This window comes from Anas acuta, chromosome 1 (assembly GCF_963932015.1).
Source record: "Anas acuta chromosome 1, bAnaAcu1.1, whole genome shotgun sequence".
NCBI lineage: Eukaryota > Metazoa > Chordata > Aves > Anseriformes > Anatidae > Anas > Anas acuta.
The window spans coordinates 53,221,340-53,239,273 of record NC_088979.1 but is presented as its reverse complement, the minus strand read 5'-3'; the positions used below and the strand labels follow the sequence as shown (position 1 = coordinate 53,239,273).

Genomic DNA, 17,934 nt, shown 5'->3' with positions numbered 1-17,934 from the left:
TACTCGAGGCAATATAAGCCTACTAGATGTCTTTATGATGGCCTTTTCAGAACATACCTGTGCATAGATACAGTTAAGTAAAATGAATTGTACAGAATACATGTATAGGTGAGGGATGCACACCAGAGCCTAAACAGAACTTCTGTTATTTTCCTGAGGGAGAAGAAAAAGTGTCTAGATAGCTCAATATTTGTTTCTCATCCCTCCCACAAGACGAGGGACAACAGCAAATACTGCACTTCCTTCCTATCTGGCATAAAATGCTCAGGAAAACAAGTTTTGCTGCATATTAAGGCCATGATATGGTGAAAGCTATCTTAGATTTTGGAATTACTTGTGAGAAACATATTAAAGATTTGCTAGGGGTTAGTGCAGTGGTAATGAGGAAGACAAAAAAGGGAAAATGAAGCTGGTAACTTGATGCTAGTAGCCATCATGGATCTGCCTGTAGCAGTGGTGGCATCTTAGCCAGGATTGACAGATAACTACCATAGCTTAAATTTCTTAACAATTATGCACATACTTAAAATTGTAATTTATCCCACTGATTAGAAATTCATGCTTATGTATGGATTTAGGGATCGTGATAGATTGGAGTCTGTAGTAGGACATGAAATGTGTTTTTTCTTTTTCTTTGGTAGTATGAAGTAAGTATAGGACAGTACCAAGCACTCCTATCTGTACCTGAGAGAAAAACTTGGAAAAATTTGCATTGAATCTTTACAGTCAAAATCCATGTACATATATATATGTATGCAGTGTGTGTGCAATAAACTGAATTTGTAGATACCTGTCTTCTTTCTTCCCCTTAGATGATATCAGTAGAAAGAGTGATGGAATACACAGATCTTGAAAGAGAAGCCCCTTGGGAAACCAACAAGCACCCACCGCCTGAATGGCCAAGTCAAGGAATGATAGCATTTGAAAATGTTAACTTCACATACAGTCTGGATGGACCTTTGGTGTTAAGGCATTTGTCTGTTGTAATTAAACCAAAAGAAAAGGTATGTATATGGCTGTCTTTGCCTATTACAGTAATTAAGCAAATATGATAATTGAAAAGAAACTGTTATAAAAACACATTATAAAAGAAATGGATGTTAGGAAATCAGATAAGTGTTATTTTAAAAAATAAGTCATAGTCATATTTAATAACAGAAGTTAGAGCCTATTGATTTCCTGTAAATGTAGCATAAATGCATCCGTGAACATGACATTTCTATGTATCAAAACAAAGGGTTAAACATTCAATAACTTTCTGATAAAATTTGGGTTTCATCAAAAAGTGGCAGACATTCAAAATGCCAACGAAACCCCAAGTGTTTGTTCAGATCCAAAGCAAATGGAGCTGCGTTAGGAAATCGGGAATTCAGTAGAGGAAATATACATGGAATGAAGGATGTCAGCACACAAGGTGAGCAGAGACAATTGACAAGAAGGAATGTACATGTTCCCACACAGAGCCCAGAATGGAAGAGAGAAGAAAGAAACACAAATCAGTTGCATAACTTTAGAATTGGGGATTTTATTTCAGTTCCTTTCGGCTACCAATCCAATTAACGGTTGCTGTTAATTAGATTGGTAGCCAAAAGAAACATAGAAATAAAATTCTTCCTCCTCTGCAAATTTGACTCTTCCTCCCCAGTTTTGACACTATCCCTGTTGTAAGAGTGTTGCAGGGAAGGTCTCCCCCACAGACAAAATTAAATTAGAGCCCTGCAGTGTTAATTCGTGCTTTGCTACATTTCAAATCCACGTGCACTTTTTTGATTAGGATATCTTCCCTAGGAGGCTGGTTCAGCTCTCTACAGTCACTGCCCTGGCCTCGCTTGTAACATGCTTTTCCATTCAGTGCCAAACCTGTTTCATTCCTCAAGTGGGCCTTTTTAATAACATGCATGTTACAAGAATTCAACCCAACTTTGCTTCATGGAGACAACCTCATGGAATTAGGTACAGACAAGTTCAGAACGGTGTTTAAGAAGAAGAACTGAAGAGGTGTTTATCTGCTGTCCACCTTTCTTGCCTATGGGCCATCTCTTCAACTGTTACGTATCACTCTAATGCAATAGCAGACAAGAAGGTTTACATTTCTTAGTGAGAGATGGAAATAAAATAATAAAAAAGAAAACGGAAGCAAGAGATATTAACAAGGTCTTATTCAGTCCTTGGTGGGGGAGGAGGAGGAGGGATGATGACTGGGGGTATTTATTTTTGCTGAGTGGTTATGCTGTGGTTTTGTCATCCTGAAGTGAATTTGTCCAGCTTGAAACTGTTGCCAAGAATTTCATGTTTGTTTTCTATGATGTTTTGCACAATACTGCAGTAGACTGCCACTGTGTAAAATAAATCTCCCAAGCATCTGTGCTCCGTACGTTGTTTTTAATTATGGAGAAATGTCTCTTCAGAACCAGGTTTCCAGATGCATGTAGCTGTCAGTGAGAACTGTTGTGCCAGCTTAAACCCCTGGCTACTTCAGACTTCTGGTGGCTGCAGTGCCTCTGATGGAACGAGTGAATTTAAACTTCTGCCTGCTTGCAGTTTTTCCTATAGCTGACCCAGCACCAAGTCTGTGAGGCTGTAGGTGCAGTAAGAATGGAGGACATCGTTTCTAAGGGATCACTTACAGATTACGGTGCCTTTACAGCTGCCACCTAAACTGCACGTTTAATATCTCCGTACAGTCGAAGCAGGCTAGGAAGGTCTTTCTGTTGAACCATCTTTGCTAACCTAACATGGTCTGCGTCATGCAAGGAGCTCTGCCAGCAGCCAGCTGTGATTCACCTCTTCAGCCTAGCTTAGATTAGCATGTGCAGCCTTGATTTTTAAAGACCAGCCTTTGTTTCAGGGGGTTTAGCTGAATTCAACAACTTGCGAATGAGTATGGACCAACATTGTTAAATACACCTTGCCCCAACAGATCCTGGATCTGAGGATGTGGCTACATGAAAAAAGTTAGGAGGGGTGAGGGTCTAGATTTACGGCATGGCAGCTGTTCACGCAGATACTCGGGGAGATTGCCTAAGGGGTAACAAGGGCAGTTTGAGAGGAGTAGCTGACATGCTGTAAATCTCACTCTCATTTTTTTGTTCAGCTCCACTTTGAAGTACAAGTGACATTTGAGTAATGATGAGCCCGGTACAGCAGGTGTACTCTCGTGTATACACATGGTGTGCATCGGGCTACGAAACCGTGCCCAGATGATTCCTGTTAGGCGGCTGAACTTCGATTTGCAAACCCTCCTCGTGTTTGCACTGGTTATGAACAGAGACCTCAGAAGAACACAATGTATAAAAAAAAAATTTAAAAAAAAGTGTATAGGGAGAGCTGTTTCAAATTCATGTCAATTTTCAGCAGCCTGTAGTCAATTGGACCCAAAATACAAATAGATTCCTCTAAATGCTGAAGAGCACAGTCCTTTCATTGGATGCCAAACTGAAAGTGGGATTTTGACAATATGCAGAGCAGCTGCATTTTTATTTTAAGTATCAATTTTTTATGTTTTTTCTTTATATTCTTAATACAATACTTTATATCACTGACATTTACAGAGGAACAATTGAACTTTTGTTTTCATAACTCCGTATGTCTGTATCCATTCAGCATTCGCTTTTTGAGCGGTGGTGTAACTGTTCGTAACTATTTTCCCTTTGTTTCGTATCATTTGGTTTGACATCACTTAGAATAGAAGATATTTTATAATTTATTGTAACAGATTTGCTTACATTGTGCAGTATCTTTACTAATAAGCACTGTATAAATGTTAGTTAGTTTATGTACAATTGTACAATAATGAATTTTTGGATGAAACTGTTCAATCAGAAAATAGAAGTAGGAAACGCTGTTTAGGTCATGCATTGTGAGTTGCTCCTTGTCATATACCTTTTTAGTGTTATTTTTGCTTAAATGCGGGCACTGCTGCTTTATCTGGGGTTAGTGTCTCTGGCTGTTGGAAAGTTTTTCCTTGCTCTTCAATGTAATGTTGCCTATGCTTAATTTCATTCCAGCAGTCATTACTGCATACATCTGAGTCTCAGGCAGTGGGTAATTCCCTCTGGTGTCTGTACGTATATTCATGAAGGTTTTCATGTTTCTTCCTCCTTTCTGCACCCAAATCACTTCGCCAGGCTATATTGTACATGTTTAATCCTCATAAATCCTTCCTCGTAAAATCAGTATCTCCAACCCATATTAATTTTATGTTGCACTTCTCTGAACTCTTTCCAGTAGGTTGATTTCTTTCTGGAAATGTAGCAATTAGAACTGAGTACAGGAAATAACAAATCCTGCCAAATCAGATCTGTGTAGAGAACTACACCCATCACCTTCTATGATACAATTGATTACTGCACATTGTTTTCTCTAAGAATCCCTCACCTGAAGACAACATTTAAAAAAAAAAAAAAAAAAGAATTTGCTGTTCAAGTAGTGTTTAATCACCACTAATTATATGTCTCGTCTTACTTATTAATGGCCCTACTTTCTCCTAAGTCTTGATTTAATATAAGTACTTGTAGATCTTACCCCTTGTCATTAAAGTTGGCAATCCCATATTTTGTGTTGTCTCTCCCTCTTTTTTTTTTTTTCTGAAAGCATTGTTTTTTCACGTTGCACACAGTTTCTTATTTTTCCTTGGGGAGCCTATAGAAGCCTGAATCACTATGATTTTATTATTCACTGTTTCACGTGTTTGGACAAGAATTTCAGCTTGCCCACGCAGTCTTGTAGTTCCAATGCTTGTATCCTCTCTGCTGAAGCTGTCTGAAGCATGAATACTGTTTATAATCCTACTGCTAGTTTTAGCTTTATTTTGGCTCTCGAGCTTGACTACTTTACAGAACTTCACCTTAACAGTACTAAGCAAAATCAGTCTTAGTTATGTAAATTGGGAATAGCACTCATAAATTATTCCTGAAATGCTTTGTAAGAGTCCTTTTTTGGATTGAGAAGTGGATGCATGCCTGAAGTGATTTGCCTAATGTCAAAGAGCAAACGAGGTTTAGTGTAAAATTGGCTAGCTTGAATCACATTACTCTACTCACTGAGCTCCTTTATCTTGTTTATACAATAAAACACAACACCTTAAGAGAAAATCTTTGTTAGGAAAATATTTCTTTCACCTTTGAATGATATGATCCAAGAAATCACTGAGGATCCAATTGTCACCTGAATGCCAGCTGATCTGGGGGGGAGGTTTTTTCCTCATGGAAAAAAAAAAGTTAATTATAAAGTAGTTTTATTTGGTGCTTGTTCTACTATAAATCCTGTGATGTAGTAAAACTATTGCTTGACATATTAATTTATCCTGCAAGGCTCTTGGTTTAATTGTCCGAGCTTGGTTTGTTCTGTAGGTTGGAATTGTGGGAAGAACAGGAGCTGGGAAGAGCTCTCTTATAGCAGCCCTCTTTCGGTTGGCTGAACCTGAAGGAAGAATCTGGATTGATAAGTACTTGACATCAGAGCTAGGCCTCCATGACTTAAGGAAGAAAATATCAATTATACCTCAGGTAAGAAACTGACTTTGCTATAAATGTTTTTCCTATAGCCCTGTAGTATTTAAAACGCTTTGCCAGGATATGTTCTACATACACCCCCGTATTCAGTAGGCAGAGAAACTTCTGCAAGGCATTATTTGAGAGGGTGGCTGGGCACTGGAACAGGCTCCCCAGGGAAATGATCATGGCACCAAGCCTGTCAGAGTTCAAAAAACGTATGGACGTTACTCGCAGACATATGGTTTGATTTTTAGGTGGTTCTGTGTGGAGTCAGGAGTTGGACTGTGCGTGATCCTTTTGGGTCCCTTCCAACTCAGGATATTCCATGGTTCTCTGATTCTTGCTAGAACAAGGTCTTGATTATTTTAAGATAAATGGAATCAGCTTTGAGAACTGGAAGATTTTCTTCCTAGTTTTGTTCCTTGTCTGTTCCTCTGGAGTAAGTGCAAATGTATGTTAGCAGCATGCTGTCCTCCGTGACTGGGAATGAGCGAAGAAAATCTGGTGGGAATACACCAAGCTTCAGCAATCCTCTGAAAGCATCTCCAAAGTTGATCCTTTGGCAGAAACTGCCTGATGTGTTGCTGAAGCTTTCTTAGTAAGGGAGTTTAAGGGGACACATTCACCTCTGTAGTCACCCCTGTACAAAGTGACTGAGGCTAGATCTTGAAAGAGCAAGTTTGCTGCCTGGAAGTGAGCTAACAGCCTTTTCAGGGCCAGAGAGGAGGAGAGCAGAGGAAGGGAGAAAGGTGAGTCATTATGACCTATAAATAAAAACTTGGTGATCTTCAGAAGCTGAATGCAGGAAAGGCTGCAATGAAGGAAAAAAATAAGACAATATTGGGAATAACCTCATCTCTGATGTTGGAACAGAAGAATGAATGTTCCAAGAAATCCCGTAGACCAGAAGTGTTGTCTTCTATTGTCTGCCTTTCAAATGAGACAATGAACCAGAGAAGGGTTATGTATAACCTCAAAACTTCCTGAAGGCAGAGCCTGTGCAGGTTACCATGTTTCATGAGGGCTCTGATCTCTCCTGTGATCCTCCCTCCCTCTCCAGTGGAGAGCAAAAGAAGAGGGAAGAGCTCGTATGTTGGAAATGCAAAGTCATCTTTCTGGCAAATAATTCATCTCGGTTGTTCTAGCAGGTAGATAGAACAGTAGGCTGGAAAGCAGAGGAATTCATTTGCCATGTTTAGCATTAATTCTCTGTATTTTACTACAGGAGCTGTATTTAGAAACCTTTGACCACTTTTGTATCTGAATGTTTGCTAGCCTGTTGGCAGGATGGCATTCAGAGTGTTTATATTACTTTCTTTAATTTGAGAATCTGATAAAAATGGTAATGAACAGTGGTTCTGAGCCTCCCTGCTTACCTGCCTTTTTTTTTTCCCCTTTCCCAAGAGCAGGAATCAGAGAAAGTAGATATGCTATTACTAAAAAATAATAATAATAAAATAAAAGGCCAACAAACAAAAAAGAACACCACTCCCCCAACAACTGGATTGCTGCCTTATGCAGGCTGCCTTTTTGTTTCTGCATGCTGAGGTATTTGTTTATGCATGGCAGAGGTACCCAGTGGGACTAGTCACCTTTTTATATCTAAAGAGAACTTTATGTGGACTTAAGTTTTGGTGGTTTTTTTTTTTTGATTTCTACATTTGGAAGCATTCAACCCAGTTGAATAAGATAGTGCTGACACAGAAAAGCTGCTGGTCAAATTCAGTTTCTACACACTGATTAAAGCAGATGCTCAAAGTTCACTATTTAATTATATGTGGTGGTTTGTTTATTCATACATTAGCTTATCACATGGTTATAAAACTATTTCAAACCAGTAGAATATTGTGATAGGGTTTTCGTCATGGTCCCAAAGGGTTTTAATTGTCTGAAGGGTAGCAGGTAGCATTTCTTTTCCATATAGGAGAGGACTTGTTTTTACTAAAAATATGTGAAACAATGAAGTGGTGGTAGCAGGAAGAGGAGAAAGGTTTGGAATTAGGTTTATACTAGACTAAACCGAATGATAAGCATTGTCTTTGTAGTGCATTAATAACAGTAATGTCAATAATAGAAATAGTCACGTAACATCAGGCAGTTGTTTTGCAGCAAATATCTCCACAATTATGTGGGAAGTCAAAAAAAAAAAAAAAAAAAGCAACAACAACAAAAAAAGAGAGAGAGATTCATTAAAACTATAACATAAGGCACGCTAAACTAACCCATTCCTAGAGTGATGAGTCAAGGCTGATGTTTTCTTATATGTAAGCTTAAATACATACCTGGAGAAATAAAAATGTGCTTAGGCTTCTAATTGCTTGCTTGGATAGAGCTGTGTGAAGGCTGTGTTTGTAAATCTTTCCTATGCAAATGTTGTCTGCCTCCCTGACTGCAAGCATTTTTACAACAATTATTTACAGGTTTGTCTTATTACTTTCCTCTCATAAACCAGGCTATTTTAAATAATAATCTGTGTCAGAAATGATAATTAAAAAATATCCTTATCTACTGTTGCAGTACACGTCTGTTGTTAGGACTTTATAATAGTTATGAACACTTTATAAATTCAGTTGCTTATTTTACCAACCTATAAAAATAGATTGAAAAGGAAAATAAACCTAACAATACCTTCAAAAAACACACCAAGTGGAGTATTAAAATAGTTATTGTTAAACAAATTACTTCCTAAGGTGTTTTTTTTTTTTTGAAGAAAAATGTTCTTTAGCCTGCTAATGTTTTTATTAAATCCTTTTGTTCATTCAACAGGTTTTTAGCGACATGTTTTGCCAACGCAACAGATACTTTCAAATAATTGGTGTGCCATGTCAAGAAACACATATGTTTTTTTATACTGCTTGTGGCATGTTTTGTCTGAGTTAGTCCTTTTATACCACTCAGAATAGTTTCGATGTGAAGACAGTAAGTGAAGGCAGAAATTCTGTTCTGATTTGCTGCTGCCGTTTGGATGGAGCTGGCCATCACTAGGCTTAGGTGGGATGTCAGTCAAGACAGAAGGTAGTCTTGGAGTAAGCTGAAATTACCAAATACAACTTTAAACATTCTTTAGGAGAAAAAAAAAAAAAAAGGCAAAAGATTTCTCCAATTTAAACTAGACTCTGCTAACATTTTCTCCATTTATCATTAGTACTGGTACAGCTCTTGGTTTGTTGTTGTCTTTGTGTAGTATAAAGAGGAGTTTTGTTTTGTCAGTACACAACTCTCTGGTCTGTCAAATCCCCTTAGTGAGTACTGACCTGATGCTTAGGGAATGCTGGACCAAAAGCCATCTTCCCGCTTCTCAAATAGTACATTTTTCAGTGTGCATTGATTTCTGCTAGTTTTTGCCAGTTTACTATCTGTTACTGGTCTGAATGAGAACAGTGGCTGCTTCGACCACAGGTAAAGCCACACTGGTACCTGAACTGGGCGACCGTACTGATTTGACTCCCTAGTTTATTTTGAATTAGCCCAGCAATACTCCAGATCTCGATAAGCTTGGTATAATGCTGAAGCCATATAGATGAACTTACGTGTGAGTGTAAGATACACATTTACACGTGTAGATTTAAACATTGCACGGAAATGGTGAAATCTGTTTCTTTTAGGCTCTGCTGGTAAAATTGAAGGGGTTTTCTGGTATGAAATTAAGAGTTTAAAAAAAAAAAAAAAAAAAGGAAAATGAAAATGAAAATGGCACTGTGAGCAATTGAATTCCTCTCTTGTTTTATTTAGTGTAAACATAAATTTTCAAAACTGCCCAAACATAATTTAGGAGTGTGACCCCATTGACAGCAGCAGTTTCTGGTTCTCATTAACAATACCAGGATAGCAGTGATTGCATGTGAGTATATATATATATAGCTTGTGGCATCAAAACAGTGGGATTTAAATGCCCATTTGAGTACCGACATAACTGTGTGCTGTAATCTGCAAATAGACCTGCCCTGTTTGGGAAATCAGCTCCACACAGAGTGGCCAGACACTTGTCTCCCCCCCTCTCTTTTCAGTGTGCTAAATACTCTTCTGTATTTCATAAAAGATGGCTTGTTGTAGGATGTTTCTATGTTACTGTTGATATAGGTTCTGATTATTATTAGCTAACCTATTGTGATCTAAAACCTGTGTTTATAACAGAATGCTAATTTTATTGGGTTTTAGGAGCCTGTTTTATTCACTGGAACTATGAGGAAAAACTTAGACCCTTTCAATGAATACACTGACGAGGATCTGTGGAATGCCTTGGAAGAGGTGACTTACTAAATCTGTATTTACAAGCCAAGTAACACCATTATGCTTGTGTGCATTGGGTTTTAGATGTTTTCATGAGGTTTGTTACGGGCATAGCTGTTGATGGAAAAAAGCAGAGCGTTGTGTGAGTGTTTGTGAATGTGTGTGTTTGTGCATGTGTGTGTAGACATGCATATTGTTATATAAGTCTTTTATGAAAAAATTATCCCTTGGGATGATGTTTTGGTTACATTTTGATTCATATCTTAGTTTTAATGAACATTAATAGATTCTTAACAATATGCTTTTTTAGAATTCTAATAACTGACACACTGTAATCCAACTTGGCACTTAGTCATTTTGTGTCAGAATATAAAAGGTAAACCTTGCATAGTTATTGTTGTGTCATCAAACGTACAATAGCTGATTTAAAAGGGAGTTACTCATCCTACAGTATGTTGACATGTCAACAGGTGCAACTGAAGGAGGTTGTGGAAGATCTGCCTAACAAAATGGAGACACAGCTGGCAGAATCTGGGTCTAATTTTAGTGTTGGTCAGAGACAGCTGGTATGTCTTGCCAGAGCGGTTCTAAAAAAAAATCGGATCCTTATCATTGATGAAGCAACAGCAAATGTGGACCCAAGGTAAAAACAAAATGTCATGTTAAGATGAGCTGTTTTTCTTCGGTGTGATCACCTGTGCTGTAGAGATGAACTTAAATACTTTGTGTTTCTTGTCATTTGTATTGCTGTTCTATGTTTTCCACAATCCTATCATAACTGTCTATTCATATTGGGATGGCTCAGCTTCAGGCCCAGAACAGATGATATAAGCTGGATATGTGCCCAGAATATCCCTGATTTCAGTGTGGAATAGAAAGATTAATATTCCAAATGGATCTGTCCTGCAGCCATCAACAAAAACTTCCCTGGAAGTGCAGATCAGTAACATCAGAATAGCTATGAAACTAAGCTGAGTTCTGCTGATTACAGGAAGAAATGTCTCTGCAAAAATAATGAATAATAATAATAAAAAAATCTTCCTCTCTCTTCCACCCCCCAAAAAAAAGGCAAAATTAGAAGGGTAACAAGCGGTTGTAGGCAAAACCCATATGGTTGTGAGGTGCTGTCCCTTCAGATGGCTCAGATACCAATGTAGATAAAGTAAGGGGGAAAAGGTAAGCTATTCTAAAGACCACAGCAATTGCAAAACAGATTTGGAGGTGTTTAAAGCTAGAGGAGGAGCTCATTTATCACTCATTATTTTGTCTTGTATAACTCAGACCAGCAGAACTTTCCTGAATTCGTTCTTGTTTGAACTAGAGTGTACTTCTAGAAGAACATCCAACCTCAATAGAAAAAATTTTCAATGACAACCCGTGTTACATTGTTCCAATAGCGAAGTACCCCCACTGTTAATTTTTGAAACATTTGAAACGCTGGTGGAAATATTTTGGAAACAATACTGCAAACGTACTGCATCAATTAGCCTGAGCTGAATATATAGTTCCAACAAACTATGGCTTGAGGGAAAACTCAAAGTCCAAAGAGGACAATAACACAGCAAGTCTCTCAAACAGATGCATTAAGGATTTTGTATGTCATCTGGGCGTGACTCATTTTTATAACATCTTCTTGGGGGAGAAATGGTGCCACTAGGGTAGCTTTGCAGTTCAGCTCACAGTGTATTTCTGAAATCTTTAGAGCAGTGTTTTCCCTTCCCAGAGGTTCCTTTTTTTTTTTTTTCTTTTTTGACTATTAGTATATTTTTGTCTAAGCACTGATAGATTAACTGTGATTAATCATAGCTGTGGAAATTTAATACCATCTTACTCATCCTCCCTATTTTGGCATCTAACGTGTGTGTTCTCAACTTGCACTATCCATTTAATTGATCTTGATTAATGTGCGCTGCAATATATATTATAATAAGGTAAATGTTTGTTTGTATCAACTCTAGGCATAACAATAAAAATAATAACTTGGAACTTCTCCTTTGAATTCAGTTTGCATTACAGTCATTATTACCTTTTCCTTAATGTGTTGCTAAAACTAGAGCAAAGTATTTTTCAGCTGTGCAATCTGATAGGACGTTCATCAGGAAATGCTGATGTGTGTTGCTTAACTGAGCAGTTAGGGAGGCATTTTTGGCATGTAAAGAAAACCTCCTCCTCTTCTGATGCACAACCCCCATACCTGGCACCCTTGTCTCTAGCCTGGCGGCAAGCACACATCATATCAAGCACCTGGGATAGGAAACCATGGGGAGCTGCCGCCGGCTCTGGAGATTATTATTTCTTTTTCTGTTGTTCTGGCTCTTGATCTCTTTACCTCAACCGCTGCTGCAACCGTGTCCCTCCTTCAATTCAACCTGGAAGCAAATGTGAGAAGCCAGGGTTTGAGGGTGGGAGGAGGAGAGGGATGGGTGAGATGCCATGAGGCAGTGGATGTGACATTTCCCTGGGCTGAGGGACTCTTCTCCATGGTTCTCCCTCTTGGCTAGGCCATTCTTGTTTGCTGTTGAGTGAAGCTGAGCAAATGAATAAAGGGAAGGAATTTGGAGTGCATCTTTCTCCCTCCTATCTACGTCTCCCAGCTCCCATAAGTACCCCTATTACCTCCTCATAGCGACTGGCTGCTCTGCATGCTGCAGGGGTGTCGGTGCTCTTCACAGGGAGAGGAGGAGCCTGCCATAAAGAAGGTTCTCCTAAGTCAGACTGCTCGCATGTTGTATGCGATGACTGACAGGCATTTAATTTGATGTTATCTTTTTAGTCCTGAAGCCAGAATTCTTATCCCTAAGAACGGAATAATTTTATAGCAGTTAAGTGATTCGGGAAAGTTGTGTGAAAGCTGGAGGAGAAGAGCTGAAAAGTCTTTCTGCAGTCACTTTGGTGATATATTGAAACAAAATCCCTAGTAGCTGAGGCTTTTTCTTTCTTCATGTTTTTCTTTTTTCTTTCTTTAATACTAAGTTCAGTGCTCTCTGAGTACAGTAGTATTTATTAACTTGTATTTTTACTACTTGCAGAGGACACAACCTTTTAGGGCCAGACCACCATCACATTTTTACACTGGTTGTTTATTGACTGTGGTTAAAAGCAGTCGCTGCACATGGTTCAGTTCATTAGTCGGTTTAACCTTGTAAGGTTTAACTTTCTGTTGCATCTAATTGGTATCTGCACTCGTTTCTCTTTCGGAGCAGTTATCATCAAGTGTTGCTTTCTCCGAGGCCGCTCAGGAATAGCGCAGTGAGAGATATGCTTCCAGGACAATCCCAGGAGGACACTAAGCTGGAGATAACGACTTACCCAGTGTTTCTTTCAAGCAGCTCAGTTGCTTCACACTCAGACTGTGTTTATTCTTGCTCTTCATCCAGTTTTCTTCTTACACAGTCAACTAATTCAGGATATACCAGATCTTGGGTTGCTGTGAAACCTGCTCTTAGATCCCCAATCCGTGGTGTCAGCGGGACAGCCGTGCCACCATTTTGTGCTTTCTTATTGTGTTGTTCTGCGTAATGGGGAGCATCGTGGTTCCCATTTTCATATTATCAGATCCAGGTTGAGCTTTTGTCATCCAGCAGCCCTGGTTTGGTATTCAGGTTGTATCTTTGGTTTATAATGTGCCTGAAAGTTTGATCCACTGAAGGGGACGATGGAATCCCTTGGCACTTGCTTGTCCGCTTTATCAGTGTGGGTTGGCAGCCCAAAGGTGTGTACAATCTGTGGCCCTCAAAAAAGGACAGAAATTATGCTTCCTTTGGCACTTTTCTGGAGGGTGGAGAGCTCTAACTGGCATATAATATAGTCTCTGCACCCGTCAGTGCTTAATTCTACAAGCAGTCCCATTTCATAGTTAGTCTGAGATTTTCTTGCCTTTCCTACCTTCTCTCCAAGGTTCTCTGGAGGTTACTGACAGTGCTTCTGCCTAAAAACTATACTTTAAGATCTACCACTAACCTTAGAGAGGGTCTGGTCTGGGTCTGCCAGTGGAGATACCTACGTGAGATTTCATACTGTGGTATTTGAGGATTGAGCTGTATTGTCTTCCTGTGATTATAGTCTCATTTGAGAACATTTGTCGCATCCACAATACGACCAGAGGGATAAGTTTATGTTCAAGAAATATTTGTTTAAGACAATAGATTGATAGTATCTATAAAAGAATGAGAAATGTTTTCTATTGTAAATGCAGGGAGGGATGGTGCTGTAAGGAATGCATGTGTTAAAGGCAGGTATAATAAATGAATACAGGGAACAGAGATGTTCAAGGATTATGCATTCTCCTGAGATAACAGTGGGAATAACCTGAGAGTTGAAAATTGTTTTGAGCTCTTTTAAAAGTTATTTTCAAAATTCCTGAGCAAGCTACAATTCTCTGTGCTCCTCAGTAGCTCTGCAGGAAACCTCACCTTGAGCTTGACTATAGGGAAAGAAAAAGGTTTTCTTTACATTATTCCAGGTCGTATTGAAGCCTTTGTTTCCATTTTTCTATTCAGTGTAGACTATCTCTAACCACTGCAGAGAATGCATCCTGCTGTCTCTATAAGCCTCTTCCCTACTGAGTGTTATCATGTGTGGCCCTGATTTGCTCAGTCGAAATAAAGAGTAGCCAGGTCATTGAGGTAGCGCTGAGAAGACGGCAAAAAATACACGTGTGCGTTAACAATGGGGTGAAAGCACCGGTATTGCTGTGATCTGAACCATGCACACGCTAGGGGAGTGTTAAGGATTCACGGCTTCCTTCCCTTAAGGACACTGTTAACACACGGGGCCAAAGAAACCTGTCGTGACTTCTCCTCCTGTCCCTTTCCCTGATGGCACAGCGGCCTTGGTTCAAAAGCAGAAGATGTGAAACATGTTCTCTGGTTGCAGAATCACATGGGATGGTTGAGGCTGGAAGACACCTCTGGAGGCCAGCTGGTCCAACCCCAGCTCAAGCAGGGCCACCCAGAGCAGGTTGCCCAGGACCGTGTCCAGGTGGCTTTGAAGATCTCCAAGCAGGGAGATTCTCCTGCCTCTCTGGGTGACCTGCTCAGTGCTCAGTCACCTGCACAGTTGAACAAATAAGTGTTTCCTGATCTAATGGAGCCTCCTGTGCTACAGTTTGTGCCCATTGCCTCTTGTCCTGTCAGAGGGCATCCTGAAAAGAGCCTGGCGCCATCTTCTTTGCACGCTCCCTTCAGGTAGACACAGATATTTATAAGATCCTGCCCTGAGCCTTCTCTTCTCCAGGCTAAACAGTCCCATCTCACTCAGCCATAGGAGAGATGCTCCAGTCCTTCAATCATCTTTGTGCTCCTTTGTTGGCCTGTTAGCAGCATGTCCAAGTCTCTCTTGTGCGGGGGAACGCAGAACTTGACACAGTACTGCATGTGAGGCCTCACCAGCACTGAACAGAGGAGAAGGATTTTCCTAAGTCTTTCCTGTCTCTTCTCTTAGGAAATAGGAGCATAAAGACCAGGCTATCTCAGACAGAGGCCAAGAGCCTGGTCCTGTCATTTCCTTAGTGTTCTTACTAGTAAGCTGTTAGCAGGAGATAGAGAAGATGGGCAAAGGAGTCTGCTAGATTCCAAACCTGTCTGGTGGCCCAGGCTGCACTAAGGATTTAGGCAAAGACTGAATGAATTCCTGTCTAAAGAATCATCTCCAGCTCATGACGGAGTTAAAATGTTTCTATCCCCAGTAAGCTTTCACGGGAGCTCTTACTTAACTGTTTGTCTTCCTTCTCTCTGATGATTTATCCTGTCATCTGCAGTGATCTGTCTTTTCCTCTGTCATGCCGATTGCTTATGCAGTTTGTAACAGGAGTTCTGATCCGTCCTCAGAAGCACAAAGTTGTGCTTTCTGCTGTGGAAACTTAGAGGTTACTCCCGTTTCTCCAAGTCATCCTGTTCCTCCAAAGTTACATTTGCCCCTTTTTGTTGTTAGTGCCTCCTGACATAGTGGCAAGAGAACAATTCCTTTTGCTTAACTAATGAGGCAATGTCAAATATTTGTCATGTCCAGACAGATTCACTGTAGAGTACTATTTCTATCTAAAAAGTCATAATTTGTCCCAGGAAGACACGCTTTGCTTGCATCTTTGTTCTATTGTATTTGATTTTCTGGTTGCTTTGAGCAGTTTGAGGCTTTGCAAGCAGCTGGTTGAAGCTAACGTGGCTCCCTGAACATATCAGTTCATGCAAATATATCTCCTTTGTCTTGTTTTAATTCTACGTACAACATTTATTATTCTCCGGTCATTATATAAAAGTACAGTATATTGTTTCAGCAGGAATCTTGGAAATGAGACCCGTGCCTTCATACACTTCAATTCTAAGCCGCAGCCTCCCTGGTCCCATTAACCCCAGTATATTTTGAGCTGTTTGTGTCTTCCTTTTATCTTGGAAAAAGAATTTTAACTTCTCTATCTGCATTCCCACACTGCCTTTACCCTCGCTGTTGCCACTCATCGTTTTATTGACGGCTGGTGCACAATATTTGCATAGTCACCTGGTATGTCTTTGTGCCCAGGTTGGGAACTAAGGCTCCCTCTGCACTGTGGGCTGTCAGGTGCCTGTAGAGGGCATTCATCACCTGATGGCTGCCTAATTCAGGTGCTCTAATTCACCTTCCAGCCATTCTTTTCCTCTTTTCATTGATTCTAAAGTGGACTATGTGGATTTCCAAATTTAAGCCTTACTGTAGTGCTTTAACTTAGGTGGTGTCAATGCTTCTCCTGTACATTTAGCTTCTTGAACAATCTCCAGTCTTATTGCTGGTCGTTTGCCTTAATACTTGTTTATACAACTAAAGAAAGACACTAAAATATTCTTATCTTTCAGTACAATTATATTTCCTTTTCAGCGTTCTCAGCTTAACTTGTGACATTTTCACATTAACACTGTGCTTCAGTGTCTGTGCTCTAGCTTAATTTTCATTCTTTACAAGCCTGATGTTTCCACCTGATACCCTTCCTTAGGTGGCTAATTCATATAGTAGGGTAAGACTATATGAAACTTGAAAGCTTTTATCCCTTTCCTTGGGTTCTGTGGCAGTTATTACTTTGCATTTATGGAGTGTGCCATTCTGTATTCAAGTTCTTGAGCTACTCCAGTTCTAGTTTCATGTACCAACCAGCTCTGCAATTTAATCCCCTTTTGCAGTTGAAATCAAGAACCTTGGTTATGGGCTGTCTGGTGTTCAATTTGTTTGCCATGAAGGATATTTACTTCCATCATCTTTTCTTCATTGCTTGCACAACCTAAACCTTAAAAGAAAATGACAGTTGAATTTTGGTGCAGAAATCTGTAGGAACATCTAACCCTGCTAATAGGAATGTTGCTCCATCTGTAATCAAAGCCTGGGAATTCAGTCTCTTGAAGTGAAACCTATTGCTCTGCTTCCAAGAAGAAGTTATTTCCTCCTTAACCATTAGTGGATAGATTTTGGAGCCATGCTTCATGATAAGCCTCCAAGTCATGTAATGTAACAAGGGGAAGAAGCACTACCATGACTTCATGAGAACATTTCCTGATATGCAGTTATGTTTGATGAAGTCATAAAACTTGTCATTCAGTTATCCATGCAAGCATCTTACGTTTGTCTGCACTACTCTTTCTGTGTTTCAGAACAGATGAGTTCATTCAAAAGACAATCCGTGAAAAGTTTGCTCAGTGCACAGTGCTGACCATTGCACACCGCTTGAACACCATTATCGACAGCGACCGGATTATGGTAAGAGTTAACTGCTTACGTTCTTCTTTTTTCTTTTACTGAAAATGAGTAATTGTATTTATTCAGCTAACTCTTGATCCAGAAATGGGCAGAAGTTTGTTGTGTTTTAGACTTATCCTACTTATCCTACTTACTGTGATTGGCAAATCATAAAACTGTAGAAGTAATGACCTGAAAAGACTGCTTACATTTTCTGGCTCTGTGGTTTCCAACCTGCGAGGCATAAACACATTGTAGGTAAGGTGCACCAGCAGACTTGAGCAAATAAGCTCTGCCAGTAGTAGTGAAGACACACCCAAGTGGCTCTGGATGGAGTCAGCTGGATTCAGTCAGGTTTATTAATTCAGTCTCGGTGGGCTGAGGGAGGCAGTGACAATAGTTAGTGGTGTGGGATGTGTGAGAAGGAAGTGGTAGAGGTTCTGGGGCAGGAGACATGGTGGTAAGGAGGCAGCAGCTGCCCTGGGGCAAGGGTGGTGGTGGAAGAAGTGGA

General features: G+C 39.8%; 1 protein-coding gene across 3 annotated transcripts in view; it reads left to right on the top strand.

Annotated features, from left to right (window-relative positions):
• The window catches only part of ABCC4 (ATP binding cassette subfamily C member 4 (PEL blood group)), a 148,160-nt gene that overhangs the window by 106,263 nt on the left and 23,963 nt on the right, over positions 1-17,934 (top strand). For all 3 annotated transcript variants that reach the window (XM_068677069.1, XM_068677086.1, XM_068677076.1), the window contains 5 exons: positions 813-1,004; positions 5,352-5,507; positions 9,654-9,743; positions 10,196-10,368; positions 17,339-17,444. In XM_068677069.1, the coding sequence (XP_068533170.1) occupies positions 813-1,004; positions 5,352-5,507; positions 9,654-9,743; positions 10,196-10,368; positions 17,339-17,444 (717 nt within the window). The remainder of the gene's footprint in view (positions 1-812; positions 1,005-5,351; positions 5,508-9,653; positions 9,744-10,195; positions 10,369-17,338; positions 17,445-17,934) is intronic.